Here is a 16,335-nt window from a genome sequence, read left to right as displayed (position 1 = left end):
GGAATATTTAGTAGTGAGGAAATTTCACGACTGGACTTGCTGCACAGGTGGCGTCCGATCACGGTACCACGCTGGAATTCACTGAGCTCCTGAGAGCGACCCATTCTTTCACTAATGTCTGTAGAAGCAGTCTGCAGGCCTAGGGGCTCGGCTTTATACACCTGTGGCCATGGAAGTGACTGGAACACCTGAATTCAATGATTTGGATGGGTGAGTGAATACTGGAAATATAGGGCATATTTAGGAACCTCTTTGTAATAGGTCCATCATTACTGTCCATTTCTTTGTTTGTTATTTTCTACGTTTTTGCATAATTTGAAATGTCCTGTTAACCTTTGCACTGGGTTACATTTTTATGATGAATGGACCAACAAAAAGGGCCAAAATTACTCGGGGGAAAAAATTCCATTGACGTGTTAAAGTTTTTTCATTCTCCTGTCAAATTTGTAAGGTTATGTCCACACACCAACATGTATTATAATAATTTACCAAGCCTAACTCTAAACCAAAGTCAGACATTAACTTCACCAACAAAAAAGAAATTTGTTTTCTTTTTCAGTTTTAAACAATTAACCACACCTTTTGTTAAAAAAAAGCGCACTTTAAAAAGTCAGGACCCTTTATCTGGCCCTGATGAGGTAGGTTACGTCCTAGAAATATATGAAAACACAGACAGACAGACAGACACACACACACACACACACACACACACACACACGGTAGACTGCTTCAGCTGCTCTGTGTGTGATGACTGAGCTCGTATTTAATTGGAGCACTCCCGAAGACAGATATTACAACAAACACATAAGAGGTCCTTCTGATCACAGTTGCAACCCGGCGTCAGAGTCAAATCCTTGACTTACAAAAGCTTTCATTACCTTACGACTGAGTGAATTATCTCCTTCTTCTCCCCCATTCCTCCTTCCCTCCCTCGCTCTCTCTCTCATTAGTGCTCATTTCAGAGCTGCCTGACTGGAGAGCCAGCGCTGATTGCATTAATATTCATGACAATAATTAGTACGTGTATTATGGGTCACTGAATATTCATGCTATTAGTTTGGTCCTCCTGGAGCTGTGTGCGTATGTGTGAGCGCACATGTGTGGACAGGGTATTTTATATTCCTGGGGGGGATTTAACGATGTTGCTCCTTTTTATCGTGAATGGTCTAAACAGGACGCGATGATTTGACCGTCACTGTTTATTAAGAACACTAGACATTTTCCTTGCACTGTTCAATTGGTATGTAGTGACATACTCAATTGCTTAGATCCGCCAGCACCATCGATAATCCTTTAAGCGAGTTCAGCACTCAACTGCACTCCTTCCACATCTCTTCAAATGAACTAATCTATTTTTTTTTAATAATAACAGTGATAAAACAGCCAATCTATACACAAACAGTACGTGTTACCTGGAGCCTGCCCCAGCTGCAGGTTGCTCATGTCCTTGGTGAGGCCGTTGGTTTTGGGGCCGGGGGCAGCACAGGTGGAGATGGCTCTGGGAGGCCTTTTCCCTGGAACCTTCACCGTAGTCCTCAGCAGATCAATCTCCTTCCCATGCACATTCTGCATGTAGTCCTGGAGTAAAAACAATGAACAGTGAAAAGGTTATGAGAAGACTTCAGGGTGAGGATATGGCCACGTTTAACAATCAATAGACTAAAGTTGTGTCATCAAAAGTCTTAATAATGACACACGGTACTGCTTTTTAGTTTTATCGCTATTTTCTGCGCTAATTTTCACAGATAATGAACAATATCCATGGTATTTATTCACAAAATCCATTTTCCATTCAATATGATAAAGAGGTGACTGGTTTCTGCGTCATTTTTCAACACGGCAAAACCAAGAAACGGCTGAAAATGTGTCTCACGTTTCCATTACCTGTTTATTAGAATTCAACACATTATTATATAATTAATCACAGTGAAATATGTGAACAAAAAATCTGAAACAAAAGTTTTACAGTGCTTTATAAATCTAATGCTCTAGTCTATATAGCTACAAGCCCTAAGTTAATACACTAGCCATAAGATAATATAGTCGTCACAATATTATGCTGTGATCCAATTTGGGTGATCAATCATTTAATGTAGTAGCTCCCAAGTTATGGAATACTCTCCCTCAGTCTATTCGGGATGCAACCTCTCTGTCCTTATTTGAACCTCTATTAAAGTCGTACTTGTTTTCACTGTGCCATCGTTGTTCGTTTACACTTGAATGTTTACCTGTATTGTCCTTTTGCTTAATGTGTTGATGGTCTTCGATCGTAAAGCGTCCTTGAGCATGGGAGATGGTGCTATATAAATAAAAGTGATGATAAGCAGCTAAGCAGCTTATTTTTAGTTTATTTTTGTTTTTCCAATTCAAATTTTTCAGTTCAAAATTCATAAAAGCTAAACAAACATAAAAACTCCCTTTCTAAAAGGGATTCTAACTGCAATACTGTATAAAACTAATTCTGTGTTTATTACTGTGTATGTCGCAGCTGTCAGAACAAAAACTTGTATCTCCAAAATGGTAACTTTACCGGAGAAAGAAAAAAAAAAACAGAAAAAAAAAACAACTGTATGTCTAATGTAAGTCAATGGAACCAAACGCACACACATATACATATATATATATATACACACACACACACACACACACACACACACACACAAATACACACCCACCCACCCACCATATATACAAACACACACACACGCACACACACACGACAAGGGTAATAGAGTCCAGTTCATCAGACATTACAGCGCTCACTGCCATTTATTCAAACTGAAAAAAATACTAACTTTAAAAGTACACAGATATGTGCCTGAGCACACAGACACACTCAGATCACAGCATGTGGTGAAGGTGTGTTTCGGATGCTGGGCAGGGGGCCGGTGCACGGCGCGTGGCTTTGCTCCCATCGATGATGAAAGTTCCTCGATGCTAATGGGGATGCAATTACCAGCAGCAAGCTGTTGGCCCGCCGCTCCTGAAGGGCTCTCCTGTGGCTTGTTAAGCCGCGTTGAGAGCACTTGGCTTTGAATTGCCCTTTTGTAGGCCTCTGGTGAGGGACGGAGACGCTTGGCTCTCGTTTTCGATTGCGTGTGCACACATACATACACAGAGATACGGGGTCCTTTGTGGTGCCTGATTTGCACTCGGCAGACGCGGGACAGTCGCGGGTGGTCTGCACTGGCACTCAAAGGCCTGGCCCCTGCTCTTTGAGGTTAGGAGACCCCACGAACATGGGCCATCCAAGCACGTGTTACTGTGTCACATCAAGGCCGAGCACGTTGGGAATACTATACGAAATTGGCTGCGTGCAACACTTGCTCTTAAACAGAGGAGGACAAAGCCACTTCAGGGATTTAAGGATTAGAACGTTTCTTTTCATCTGGAGTGTTCAAATGAGTGAGTCTGATGAAAAGATCAGCTGAACAAGTCACAATGCATGCAAGACAGATGTCATTACATCTGACTCTCTCTAGAGATGAATATGTTAAGGCCTATAGTTTAATCGTGTAAATAACTGTGTCCAACAAAAGGCAAAATTGGCCAATAAAATAAAGGAATAAGCCATGTTAGGCTGTACATTAGTATGGTCACCATGGTTATGAGGTGTTGTTAGGCATGCCAGGACAAGGCAAAACATTTCAATTAATAACTTGTATAACATTATTAATAATACTCTAATAATACTATTCTTTGAACTGTTAATTTGTTCAATTTATAATTTCTCTGCTAAAATGAATTGTTTGGTAACCACAGGCTATTCATCAAAATGGGCTGGTTACTCGGTTACAAATAACAGAACTCAATGGTTCTAACGATTTCTGAATTGATAAATATTGTCCAAAGATTTAAGAAAAACAAAACCTAAAAATATTTCAAAATAGCCTGAACAGCAACAGGCTTTAAAATATTTTTAAGCTTTTATTTTCTGGCAGAAGGCAGACTTTGAATCTGTGCAAAATATTGGTGTATGAAAGTAAAATCAAGCTCAACCGGAAGCGACAGGGATAACTGCACTGATAACTGTTACTGATCAATACAAGCAGGAATTTAAAAGGAGCTACTCTGCCTTAGTTCTGATTAGTTCGAGGGATCATCTGACATCTTCCAAGATAGCCACACCCAACTCAAATCCAGAGGTGCAACGAAATGAGCTGCATTCATTGTACCTGCATTCAATGTACCTGAGTACATTTTTCCCTGTGAGGGTATTTTATGAAACTACAGTCCTTTTACTCGTACTTAATTTATAATTAATGAAATACTTTTACTCTATTTTAATTTTAAAGATTAAGATTTAGTGATTAAGATTAAGTGACCCTTATTAGTCCCACAATGGGGAAATTTCAACTCCGCATTTAACCCATCTGTGAAGTGAAACACCACATACACACTAGTGAGCACACACACACTAGGGGGCAGTGAGCACACTTGCCCCGAGCGGTGGGCAGCCCAATCCGCAGCGCCCGGGGAGCAGTTGGGGGTTAGGTGTCTTGCTCAAGGACACCTCAGTCATGTGCTGTCGGCTCTGGGGATCGAACCGGTGACCTTCCGGTCATGAGGCTGGATCCCTAACCTCCAGCCCACGACTGCCCCCTTAAAGGGTAAACACAAACTATGAGCATGCCAGCTCACAAACTAATTATAACAAGAACATTTCATTTCATTTCAGTTCAGTTCATTTCACTTCATTTGTTTATTAAATGAACTAAAATAACAGGAATATTATCAACTAATAAACACAAACGTGTCAAGATCTTTTCACAACACTGCTTCAGCCTTAGGAAGCAGCTGCCTAGTCCCAGCTAAACGGGTACAATTTACAATTTTCTTCCTATTTTGCTGTTTTACAATAAAGCCACGGCTACTTAAACTTCAAATCCATCAAATATTTTATTGCGAGTGTCTGTTTTTTAGCTATTTTAGTTAACTTGGGTGTCAACCAGTATAGTTTCTAAACTATTTTACTGGAAACGGATAAACTAGGAAGCCTCATATAATCATCTAACCATGAAATACAGAGTTTAATATAAACCCTGTTCCCTACAGAGTAGATAGAAAGATGTTCGGAGCATACTGTGATCAGTAACAAGACTCTTGGGTAATATGCTTTAGTTTTGTCTGTGCAGATTATTTACAATAATGCAGCAGGGTCAACTCGGAACTTACAATAAAAGACTTATTTACTCTTTCTTCAGCATCACTGTACTATATATTATTATAATATTGGCACCTGGACCCAGGACCCAAGTAAATTATCACTAAAAGTAACAGTACTTTCTCCTAAGTGGGGGTTTTCAGTACCCTTTCCAACCCTGCCCAAATAAAACGGAGAAAAAAAAAAATCAAAAGTATAAAATCTCTCAATTAAAACAAATAATATTGCTCTTTATTTATTAATCACTGGTATATTCATACATGATCCACTAGCTAAATGTAGAAACATATTAACAAAATAAAATTAGTCCTTTTTATAGTATGACGTTTATTTGTAGCAATACCTCGTGAAATTCTGTAAAGCTGCTTTGTGACAACATCCGTTGTAAAAAGCGCTATACAAATAAATTTGATTTGATTTGATACATCTGAGTATTTTATACTAAGGCTTTGAATAAAGGCCAGCCAATCAGCTTTTAGAACCAGAACAACTCATTTCATGAATAAACTTTACAAAATTAGCCGTCTTAATTGGTGTAAATTTAAAATGCCTGTTAGCTGTTTAGACGCCACGTTCCCGTGTTTCCTTCAAGAATGACGTGTTTTGGTGCTAATTATGTTGCATCTATTGCCATCTACTTAATTAGCTGCATTAATGTGATTTTTTTAAACGTAGTCGAGCAATTAAGAGCCCTGATTGAGTTTCATTCTATTAGCCTCAACAAACACTTTAATTGATGCCTGCGTAGCAGACGCCCGCTGAGGAGAGCAACCTGTTCACCGGAGGAAGGGGACGCGGCGGAACAGCACTTTCCGTGAGCACATGCAGACGATGCCAACAGTGGTGAGTCACGGTGGTAATGAGAGCAAGACAGTGTGTTATGAGAGCCGTTAAGTATCAAGAAGAGTGAGCCATTGAGCAATAACAGTATAATGAACTACAGTCTACTGTTCATTAAGTCAGACATCTAGCCACTGGATACCGCTTGATCAGAAACTACAGTGATGTTTCATTTTCACTCAGTATGTCTGGGACACTGCTGTACTATGCACCTTACATTGTACACACTAGTTCAAACAGCAACAGCCACTTGTTTATCATGTTTTACATGTTTAAATGAGCCATATCTTATATTTTATTGCCAAGTCTTTTTCTAACATGTGCGCAGGTTTATTTAGCAAAGCAGCCAAAATTCATTTTCACATTAACATCACTTTACTGTGCCTTTAAGACTGATGCATGTAAATTCTCTCTTTTCTGGTTGGCTACCCCATATAATGATTAATTACCCTACTAGCCTATTCTAAATCCTGGTATCTGACCAGTACAGCAGCACTCCAGCAGCACGGCTGTGTCTGATCCACTCGCACCAGCGCAACACACACAATGTCAGTATTACTGCAGTGCTGAGAATGACCCACCACCCAAATAATACCTGCTCTGTGAGGGTCCATGGGGGTCCTGACCACTGAAGAACAGGGTAACAGAGTATCAGAGAAACAGATGGACTACAGTCTGTAACTGTAGAACTACAGAGTGCAGCTATACAGTATGTGGAGCTGATAAAGTGGACAGTGAGCATAGAAACGAGGAGTTATAATGGTCAATGTATGCGTGTCCATCAGGCTGTTTTCTACAGCAAGAGATCCATAAGTGGATGTAAAATATGCATTATAGTTGTACAAACGGGCAACTCACCTCTGCTGCTTCATGAAGAATTCAGTTTATTGTTAAGTAATCTTGACAGCCCTAATACTGTTGTGGCTTGAGGGAATGACAGTCTTTGCGTACATGACAAGGACACATAAAATGCTTTAAGAACGTTCTGGACGTTTCGCTCTGGACCCCAGACTGCTCATTTAGCTGTCTCCTTCTCATTTCACTAATCTAGCTGTCTGCTGGCCATGTCGTCGTTCATCCATTGGCTGCGCCATGTCTCTCTCTCTCTCTCTCCCTCCCTTTATCCATTCATTCCATCTGCCTGTGTGCTCTCTCTCTCTCCATGCAGCAACATTAGGAGAATAACTCAGGTTTTGATTAACACTAACAGTGAGGACTGAACACATTCCAGTGTAGACACAGAGAGGAAGAACAACCAATAAAGTGGCACAGAGACAGCGTGCGTGTTAACAGGCCAGCCAAGCTGGTAATTAGGCAGAGTCATTATGGCATAATATCGCACATCATCAGTGTCAGCCGTGTGCAAACAGATGATGAGGGAGCCAGCAATTAACGGCAAGGCCACACTCATTGAGGTGGATACAGTGATGCGTGAAGCACCAGCACAGAGCACAAAGCAGAACGTCACAGTGACTGAGAAAACAAAAGATGGGCCATGCAGGTCATGGGGAGCCAAAACATTTTTATAGGTTTAATTAAAATTTCTGATTGTTTTGGTATATGTCAAAGTAATACATACACAGTATGTATTTACAAGCCCATGTCCAAAAAAGTTGGGACGCTGTGTAAAATGTAAATAAAAACCAAATGTAATTGTAACGGGGAGCGAGGTAGCGGACGCATGTGCGGAGGTAAGCGACTTTTATTCAGGGAAAATCCAAAATCAGGGTCGTAACGGTCCAGGGTCATAGCGCCAATACGAACAGATCGTAGTTCAGACATGACAAACAGCCGAATGCAACAAACAAAGCAAACAACACAGAGTAATACAAGCAGACAAAGACCGATACAAAGACCAGCGAACACTAAGGGCAAACACAGGGCTTAAATAACTAAGGGTAAACGAGGGACAGGTGGAGACAATCATGGGCGGAAACATGAAACGAGGGGGCAGGACTAGAAAAACCTAAACAAATACATATAGGTTAAACCAAAACACGAACACATGGACAGGACTGGGAGGGGCCAATCGTGACAGTAATGATGTGCAAGTCATTTAGGAGTGCGTTAGTGCACATGGCAGGGATGACAGGCACATCTGTGAAGGCAACATTAATGCTGAACGATATATAAATGAAAAAAATGACAAAGGAGGCCGCAAACTGTTGAGCAGCTGAAATCCTATGTTAAGCAAGAATGGGAAACCTTTCACTTTCAGAACTACAGCAACTGGACTCCTCAGTTCCCAAACACTTACAGAGCATTGCTAAAAGAAGAGGAGATGAAACACAGCGGTAAACAGGCCCCCTGTCCCAACTTTTTTGGAACATGTTCTTGGCATCAAATTCAAAAAGGTCATATATTTAAAAAAAAAAAAAAACAATACAATTTCTCAGTTTCAACATTTGATATGTTGTCTTTGTGCTATTTTCCTTTAAACATAACATGGTTTAAATGATTTGCCTTTCATTGCATGCAATTTTTATTTACATTCTGTGCAGCATGCATTTCCAACCTTTTTGGAAATGGGGTTGTATATACACAGTTGTATGAAAGTTTAAACACTCCAGTCAAATCACATGTTGATTAAGTGAACACTTAATTAAGTGAAAATATCAATTTATTTGCTGATGTTTGACTATTTTAATGTTTTTAATCTAAAATATGCCATAATTTTCACATAAGCCCATTTTATTGATCCCTCATGCCATCGAACAGCCCTCATCCATGCGGTCACCTAAAAAGGTAGGCACAACTACGCAAACCTCAGCCTAAACCAAGTTATTTCCCCATTCCCATTAACCAGATATCTGTTCATGATATTTGAATATCAAACTGAAAGAGAAGCCGAAACGCTAAACAGTCTAACGTAAGCATGTACGGGGCTCTGTATGTACAGTGGGCTATCTGTGTTTACTGGCGGTATACCAGTACTGGTGCATGGAGAACCAGTAGGTGCAGTGTGTGTGTTCCACACTGATTTGTCAGCTTATTCGTATTGGTTGGTTAGTGTAGTGGTTAACACCTCTGCCTTCTACACTGTAGACTGGGGTTCAATCCCCACCTGGGTAAACACCCTACACTATACCAATAAGAGTCCTTGGGCAAGACTCCTAACACCACCTTGGCCTCCCTGTGTAAAATGATCAAATTGTAAGTCGCTCTGGATAAGAGTGTCAGCCAAAATGCCGTAAATGTAAATGTAATTCGATGTGCCGTTGCACTTGAACTCATCTTATAAAGTACTTAAGTATTAAATACCATACAGATGCATTTTGTAACTATAATATAACTGGCTGTAGCTCATCTGTTACTACTGTGGGGTTGCTGAGCATGTATGTACCAACAGCTAATTTGCATATCTCTGAGCCTCAGTGACTGACTGCTCTTCCACTGAGTGTACGCCTCTTTTTATAACACACATAAAAGCACGGACAGACAGACGACACAAACCCTTTTAAACAGCCAACATTTACTCTGGTCATTGTCGTCTCTGCTGTCAGCAGGGGTCCACCAGGCTTTGCACTGCGAGCTCCCCTAGCGTCTGGAGCTGTTTGACTAACCACCTACCACTCTGTGCTGTGCAAGTTTGCGCTATGCTTCCTTGACTCTCCTTTGATCTTTTTAGGAAATGCCACACTTTAAAAATTTAGAAGCCACTTTGCCAATACGGATGTGCCTGATACACCTGGACCGATTAGTGTCGAGCATCTGATTCCTCAGGTCTCCACAAGCGGAGACGTTCATGTATATGTGAGAGAGCACACTCACATGCAGGCTGGGATGGTAGGTAAGAACTCCGTTGTCGCAGAGTGTGACGTATTTTTTCTTCCACTCTTTGTTCAGTGATTTGCCACTTCTCTTCAGGAGCATTCCCTGGAGACACAAACATACAAAAAAAATAATTAATTAATGTTTAAAAGCAAACAGACATCCACCGTTATCTTCACTATATTTCATTCATTTCCCACCAAGAAAGAATAAACACTGACTCTGGACGTGAAAAGATTTCAGGGTTAAAAGATTCATATCAAACTTGTAATCTGAGCGCGATTTTCAAATCACAAGAGCTGCAAATTTTATTTGTTCTAGCAAGGCAAACAGTCTCGGCACGTTTTTAGTGGGGAACTGCTATTGTTTATGATAAGCTGGCATGGTCTATATTTTCTCGTCAATACTGTGTTTAGTTTTCACTAAACCAGAAGCAAGAAAACCACTTGTGCCTGCCTGCGCTGCGAGGGAATCACACCGATTATGATCGGATTATTGAGTGCATGCAAACACATTCATTGATCACTTGACAGAGAAAGAGGAAAAATGGGACTTTCTGTTCAAGGATTTGTTGAAGATGCATGCACAAAATGATTCTATTATGATAGCAGCACTCGACAACTTCATAGGTTTGATTTTATTTGATGGAAGCTGTAAAAAAAATGACGCAGTAACATCCAGAAAGCCTGTTTTTTTTTTTGTTTTTTTTTTTAAATGTAAATCAACTTTCAGGCAGATATTTCATCAAAGAATTACTGCAAATAGACAAACTGTAGTCTGTATATATAATTTAAGAGCCAAAACATACCAACCGGTGACTTAGAGTATCTGAATATACACTGTATGAGTTATTACTGAACAAAAGCAGAAATTATTAATAAGACAAGTGTTTCCCAACTTGTGAACGCTAATGTATATCGCTGTGGAGACACAAGGTTTTATATAAGAAGTATAACTCAGCTGTCCTTTACTCTGACAAGCTTAAAACATGCCGTTCATCATGGATTTAGTCCGCAAACGAACGCAATGCAGCGGCTTCACACCCCACGTTTCCAGTCTTCTTCATCTCTAGCGACTCCACAACCTCAATTTTCCTCTGAATTACAGAACTGACACTAATGCATCCTCAGCCCAAAACACAGGACGACAGCTTATTTGTATATTTCTGGGAAAGAGGAAATCGCTGAAAAGCTAAAAGCCATCAGCGCATTTGAAAGTTCATAGTCGCATTAGTAGTGACGCGGGCGTTAGCCACTCTCTCCTACGCACATCAGCGGCCGACTGACTGACTGGCCGTTTAAGGGCTGGCCGCCCACACCTCGTTTCAGCCAAATTCATTAGGCGAGAAGAGGAATAAAACTGTCCGCTGATTAGCAATTACGCCGCGTCCGCCGCGTGTGTCACTTCGCTGGACTTGTTAAACATTAAGACGCAGACAGGGCAGATATTAATAGAGTCCTTGCCCCTTCTGCCTTGGAGCATGGCAGGAACGACAAAAGTCTCTCTCTCTCTCTCCTTTTCTCTTCTCTCCTTCACCCCGCTGTCATAAAAATGCCATGTTCCCTCAGTGTCACACGCCAATGGACTTGACGCAATTATGGGATAATTGGTATCTAAACAAAGCTTAAAGAAATAATGATAAGTGCGAGAAAGGCTACACTAAATGGACTGACAGCTACTTTGGCAAGAGGGCTCGGGCAATAACAGTACAACACCGCAGAGTATAGTGGCCAAGATAATGGGTGATAATGACAAATGTAACATTGCCTCCAAATGCTTATCACAGCGCTTAAGAAGGAAAGTGGAAATATTACAGAGGTCAATCTACTGTGCCACTGTAAGGAGCCACGGATAACTACTTAATATGCACAGTAGTACAGAGTAGACCTGCACAATACAGGGTGATTCAAAAGGATTCATCCGATTTCAAAGCGCAAAGCAAAAGATGCAACAGCTTTCGAAAAAAAAAAAACGAGCGTTCTACTTTCTAAACGTGTGATATTAAAACACAAGCTTAAACGTCACATAACAGCCATTGTTGGAAACTGCTGCTTAATACTTAAATTAATCCTTAAAGACATAGTGCGTGTTGAACGTATGGCTAAGCGACAATAGACCGATATTTCCCAGGCCTAACCCTGCTGTCACAGAATATGCAAATGAGTCTTTAGCCAATCACAATGGTTTTAGTGCATTATGACCAGTTCCTGGTGGGTTTCTGTGGGCGCTCTGATGAACCGAGGCATTCAAGTCATTCAATAAAATGTATTATTTTGGTCAGTAAGTTAAGTGACCACAATTAGTTCCACAACAGGGAAATTTCACCTCTGCATTTAATGCATCCGTGCAGTGAAACACTATATACACACTAGTGAATGCACTAGGGGGCAGTGAGCACACTTGCTCGGAGCGGTGGGCAGTCCTATCCACAGCGCCCGGGGAGCAGGTGGGGGTTAGGTGCCTCAGTCACACACTGTAGGCTCAGGGGATCGAACCCGGCAACCTTCCGGTCACAGGGCTGGTTCCCTGACCTCCAACCCATGACTGAACCAATGTAAAGCATATAATATACACAATGCCATGTTTGTGATTCACAGACTGTATAATATATACATACATACACACACACACACACACGCACACACACTGCAAGGTGCATGACACTCGCTAGACGCAGAAATATGATGATAATACAAATTTTCTGTCCATATCATGTAGCCCTATAAGAGGTGACAGTGATCATGGTTGGACTGGGTGATTCTCATGATTTGGCACAAGAATTTAACACTTGATTTTGTTTTCTGTGCTGGTAGGACTGCTCTGAGAACTAAGCCTGGGGTCACATGTTACTATAAATGATGTGAGTGTGAACTCTATGTGAATGTTTGTGATGGCCGTGTGTGAGTATGGAACAGGGTGAGCGCACGAGTGCTCCCTCAGGTCTGTCTGCAGGCCCTAACACCCCATGCTGGAGACGAGTGAGGACCTGGCACGGAGCGAGAGAACAACAGGCTCTCCTGCTGTGTGCTAAACGAGAGCTGACGAGCTTTTTCATTTTCTAACGAGAGAGCTGCCGCCAGCCAGCCAGCTGCCACACAAACTCAGCATCCACTCCTTCATTAACAGTGAAAAAGAGAGAGAGAGAGAGAGAGAGAGAGAGAGAGAGAGAGAGAGAGAGAGAGAGAGAGAAAGAATATTATGCAGAATTTAACAATCTTTCCTAAGAACCATATTTAACGACTGAAGTAACCGTGAAACATTTTTATTGTACAGAAAAAGAAAAAAAAACACTCTCTGCTAAATGTTTTGTTAGTGGACCTCACACAATAATGCCTACATCTGCAACCATCAAACACTGCTGGAATAACTGAAGACCAGGCCCCTTGACCCCAGTGTTATCTGATGCAGCTGAGGCAGAACCACAAACAGTGCGAAAGGAACACCAACTGTTCCTTTCGTGTTACTCTATTATGTCCTCTGCCTCGAAAAACAAACGGGACTACCTCAGACTGTAACTGGCAGCTCAGCTTGTGATTAACTGACTACTACTGACTTAAATGACAAACATCTTAGGCTACATTCTCACAGCAGCTCTCAGCTCCAAAAATGACCCTCATGCGCAAAAGAACAGAGCTTCACCATGCTTCATGTGGCTCATTCAGAGGTAAACAACTACAACTGCCAACGAACGGCAGGTTCAGTTTCACCTTCTCCAGCATCACAGGAGCCATCATGAAGCTTCACTGACTGACAGCTGGGCTCATCACCCAGAACATGTTCAAGCCGTAAAAAGGCTGCAGCCACTTCTTTGGTTCGCATCCTCGGATCCTTTAAACATTGCATCAGACTTTTAACTGTTCTTTGAAGCTGTAGCCTTGTTCGCCTACACCTGCATTCAGACAATTCTTGCTCAATCTTCTTGAACACAGAGCAGTTGCAATAAGCCTCTTCTAATTTTTTGGTGCAAAAACATCATATATGTTTATGAGGTCTTAGCAGCGCAAAATTATGACGAACGTTGAGTTGGACTGATGTAGAAGTCGCATGAATTCCGATGTGGCTGTTCAGACAGAGTCGCACTGCCACAGACCGGATACGTATCAGATTTCAGTACCACATATGAATGCGTCAGAAATAGGAACTGAAAATGTCAGATTCGGTGTGTTTGTCTGTTCACACTGACAGACAGAAAGAGAGAGAGAGAGAGAGAATATAATAATAATCAGCCAATCACACGGCCGCAGCTCACTGCATTTAGGCATGTAGAGGTGGTCGAGACGACTTGCTGAAGTGCAGACCGAGCATCAGAACGGGGAAGAAAGGGGATTTAAGGGACTTTGAACGTGGCGTGGTTGTTGGTGCCAGACGGGCTGGTCTGAGTATTTCAGAAACTGCTGATCTGCTGGGATTTTCACACACAACCATCTCTAGGGTTTACAGAGAACGGTCTGAAAAAGAGGAAATATCCAGTGAGCGGTCAGTTGTGTGGACGAAAATGCCTTGTTGATGTGAGAGGACAGAGGAGAATGGGCAGACTGGTTCCAGATGATAGAAAGACAACAGTAACTCAAATAACCAACCAGAATCTCTGAGGAACGTTTCCAACACCTTGTTGAAAGTCTGACAAGAAGAATTAAGACAGTTCTGAAGGCAAAAGGGGGTCCAGCCTTTTACTAGGAAGGTGTACCTAATAAAGTGACCATTGAGTGTAAATAAGTGGAGAAGAGAGATGTTTTAATGGGAGCAAAGATAGCTATGAGGAGTTGTATTACTGTGGGTGGCCAATATGTCTTCTGCTCCAGCTCCGGTGCGGTTTGGGGCCCGTTTCATGCTCGTTTGCCACATCCATCGGGAGGTTGACAAGCGATCATTTGCAGGAGAGGCTAATTGAATGGCACGTCGCCTCGCTGATGGGGGTTATTCCTCATTATTTAAGGCGGCGGCCAGTGACACCTCACTCGCCCCTATTTTACCTCCCCTCAGTCTGACAGGCTGCAAGGTCTCCCCATCCGGGAGAAATAGAGGAGATAAATAAAGCAGATTCCACCACTCCCTTGTCATGCGCTCCATTCACAGAGGTCTGGCTTTTAGTGCAATGTCAATAGCTGTAGCACCTGTAGTCTTTACTGCTATGTCAATACCAACAGTGCCTAAATTAGCTGCTAAGTGCAATCACATGAAGACAAATGATGTGACCCACCAATCGCCTGATTAAGATAAAGTTGACATATTTAAAATAAAAAAAAATTAAAAAAATTAAATAACAGTCCAGTTGATATATTGTTTATTGGTCAAATTTATTGGTATAGGAAAAAAATACTGACAAAAAGACCAATATTTATAAGCCTGTAATATGTACTGTAATAAATACACACCTCTGACATAAGAAAAAACGTTCCTCTTAAGGCTTCTCTGATTTTCAGATTAAAAAAAAGTTTTGAACAATGAACAAACTTCATGCTGTCTTTCACATCAAGTGAAAAACTGATGGGCACTGTCATTTGTACCTATTCTGTTCAGTTAAAAGAGTGACGTTGGTCGCTAATGGTAGTCTGTTTATTCCTGATGGGCTGATATCACAGTGTAAAGGATTCTGATCGTTTAATCATGCTTCTGGGACTGATTCCAGACACATTTGATCATTTCCTAATGGCCTCTAACAGCAACCACCAAGCCAATTCCCGTCAGGTTTTATTCCAGACAACGTCCAGTTTCGGTGCCCACAGCATCGTCTGCTCGGTGCTCTCTACATTGTCACAACGCTGAAATCTAATTCCTCTGAAAGTTGTGACGCTGCTGTCTGACAACTTTCTAGGTTTTGAGGTTGTGACGTTGATGAGACAGCAAAGGTAATCGGTACTACGTTGACGTCACAGCCTCCTAGAATCCTTAATAAGCTCCGTTTTAATCAATACTACAGTTTTTGATAACTGGCTCTAATCGCCCTCAGCTTGGCTTTCATGAGTTTCAGTAGTCTTTGTTTTATCTGTGAATAAAGCTGACAATCGTGTCTTATCGTCCAGCAGTTTGTGGGTCGCCGTCTTTCCTCATAAAACCAACAAAAAACGCTGTTGTGGCAGAGCAGCACTGACATCATCAATAGGCTGGCGGTGCCTGTCTGCAGCCCGACCCTTCTCAGTTTTTCGCCTCCGTTCTGTTTGCCTCCGTGTCTCTACCCATGATGTGACCGTGTGTTTAAAAACAGACTAAAATCACGCTGTGCATTCCTGGCAGGAATCTGTCAAGGCGGAACGTTTAAAGTGAACTTTGTGTTCAACAAGTCAGTAACACCTCATTGTGTGAGCAGAGTCTCCTTCGCATTGTTTGTTAGGGCAGCAGCATTCACTTGGCTTACATCACACCACACCAGCCAGAACCGAAATGTTGGTATCAGAGAGTTTTTTAGACGTTGAGTATGACCGATACTTGATACCAATATCAGTATCAATGTGTCCCTACTTACAACGTAATTTATCTGAACCTAAAGCACATACAAATGCTGAAGGTTCAGATGCAGACAAAACTGATGAAAACTAACAAAAGACAAGCCAATCAACCAA

The 16,335-nt window shown here is 41.6% G+C and overlaps 1 protein-coding gene across 5 annotated transcripts in view; it reads right to left on the bottom strand.

The window, feature by feature from the left end:
* The window catches only part of agap1 (ArfGAP with GTPase domain, ankyrin repeat and PH domain 1), a 234,420-nt gene that overhangs the window by 60,446 nt on the left and 157,639 nt on the right, over positions 1-16,335 (bottom strand). For all 5 annotated transcript variants that reach the window (XM_017714945.2, XM_037536619.1, XM_017714940.2 and 2 more), the window contains 2 exons: positions 9,776-9,880; positions 1,413-1,578 (listed from right to left, as the gene is read on the bottom strand). In XM_017714945.2, the coding sequence (XP_017570434.1) occupies positions 1,413-1,578; positions 9,776-9,880 (271 nt within the window). The remainder of the gene's footprint in view (positions 1-1,412; positions 1,579-9,775; positions 9,881-16,335) is intronic.

This window comes from Pygocentrus nattereri, chromosome 30, assembly GCF_015220715.1.
Source record: "Pygocentrus nattereri isolate fPygNat1 chromosome 30, fPygNat1.pri, whole genome shotgun sequence".
NCBI lineage: Eukaryota > Metazoa > Chordata > Actinopteri > Characiformes > Serrasalmidae > Pygocentrus > Pygocentrus nattereri.
Note: the sequence above shows the minus strand (reverse complement) of the source record. Positions and strands in the feature narration are given on the sequence as shown.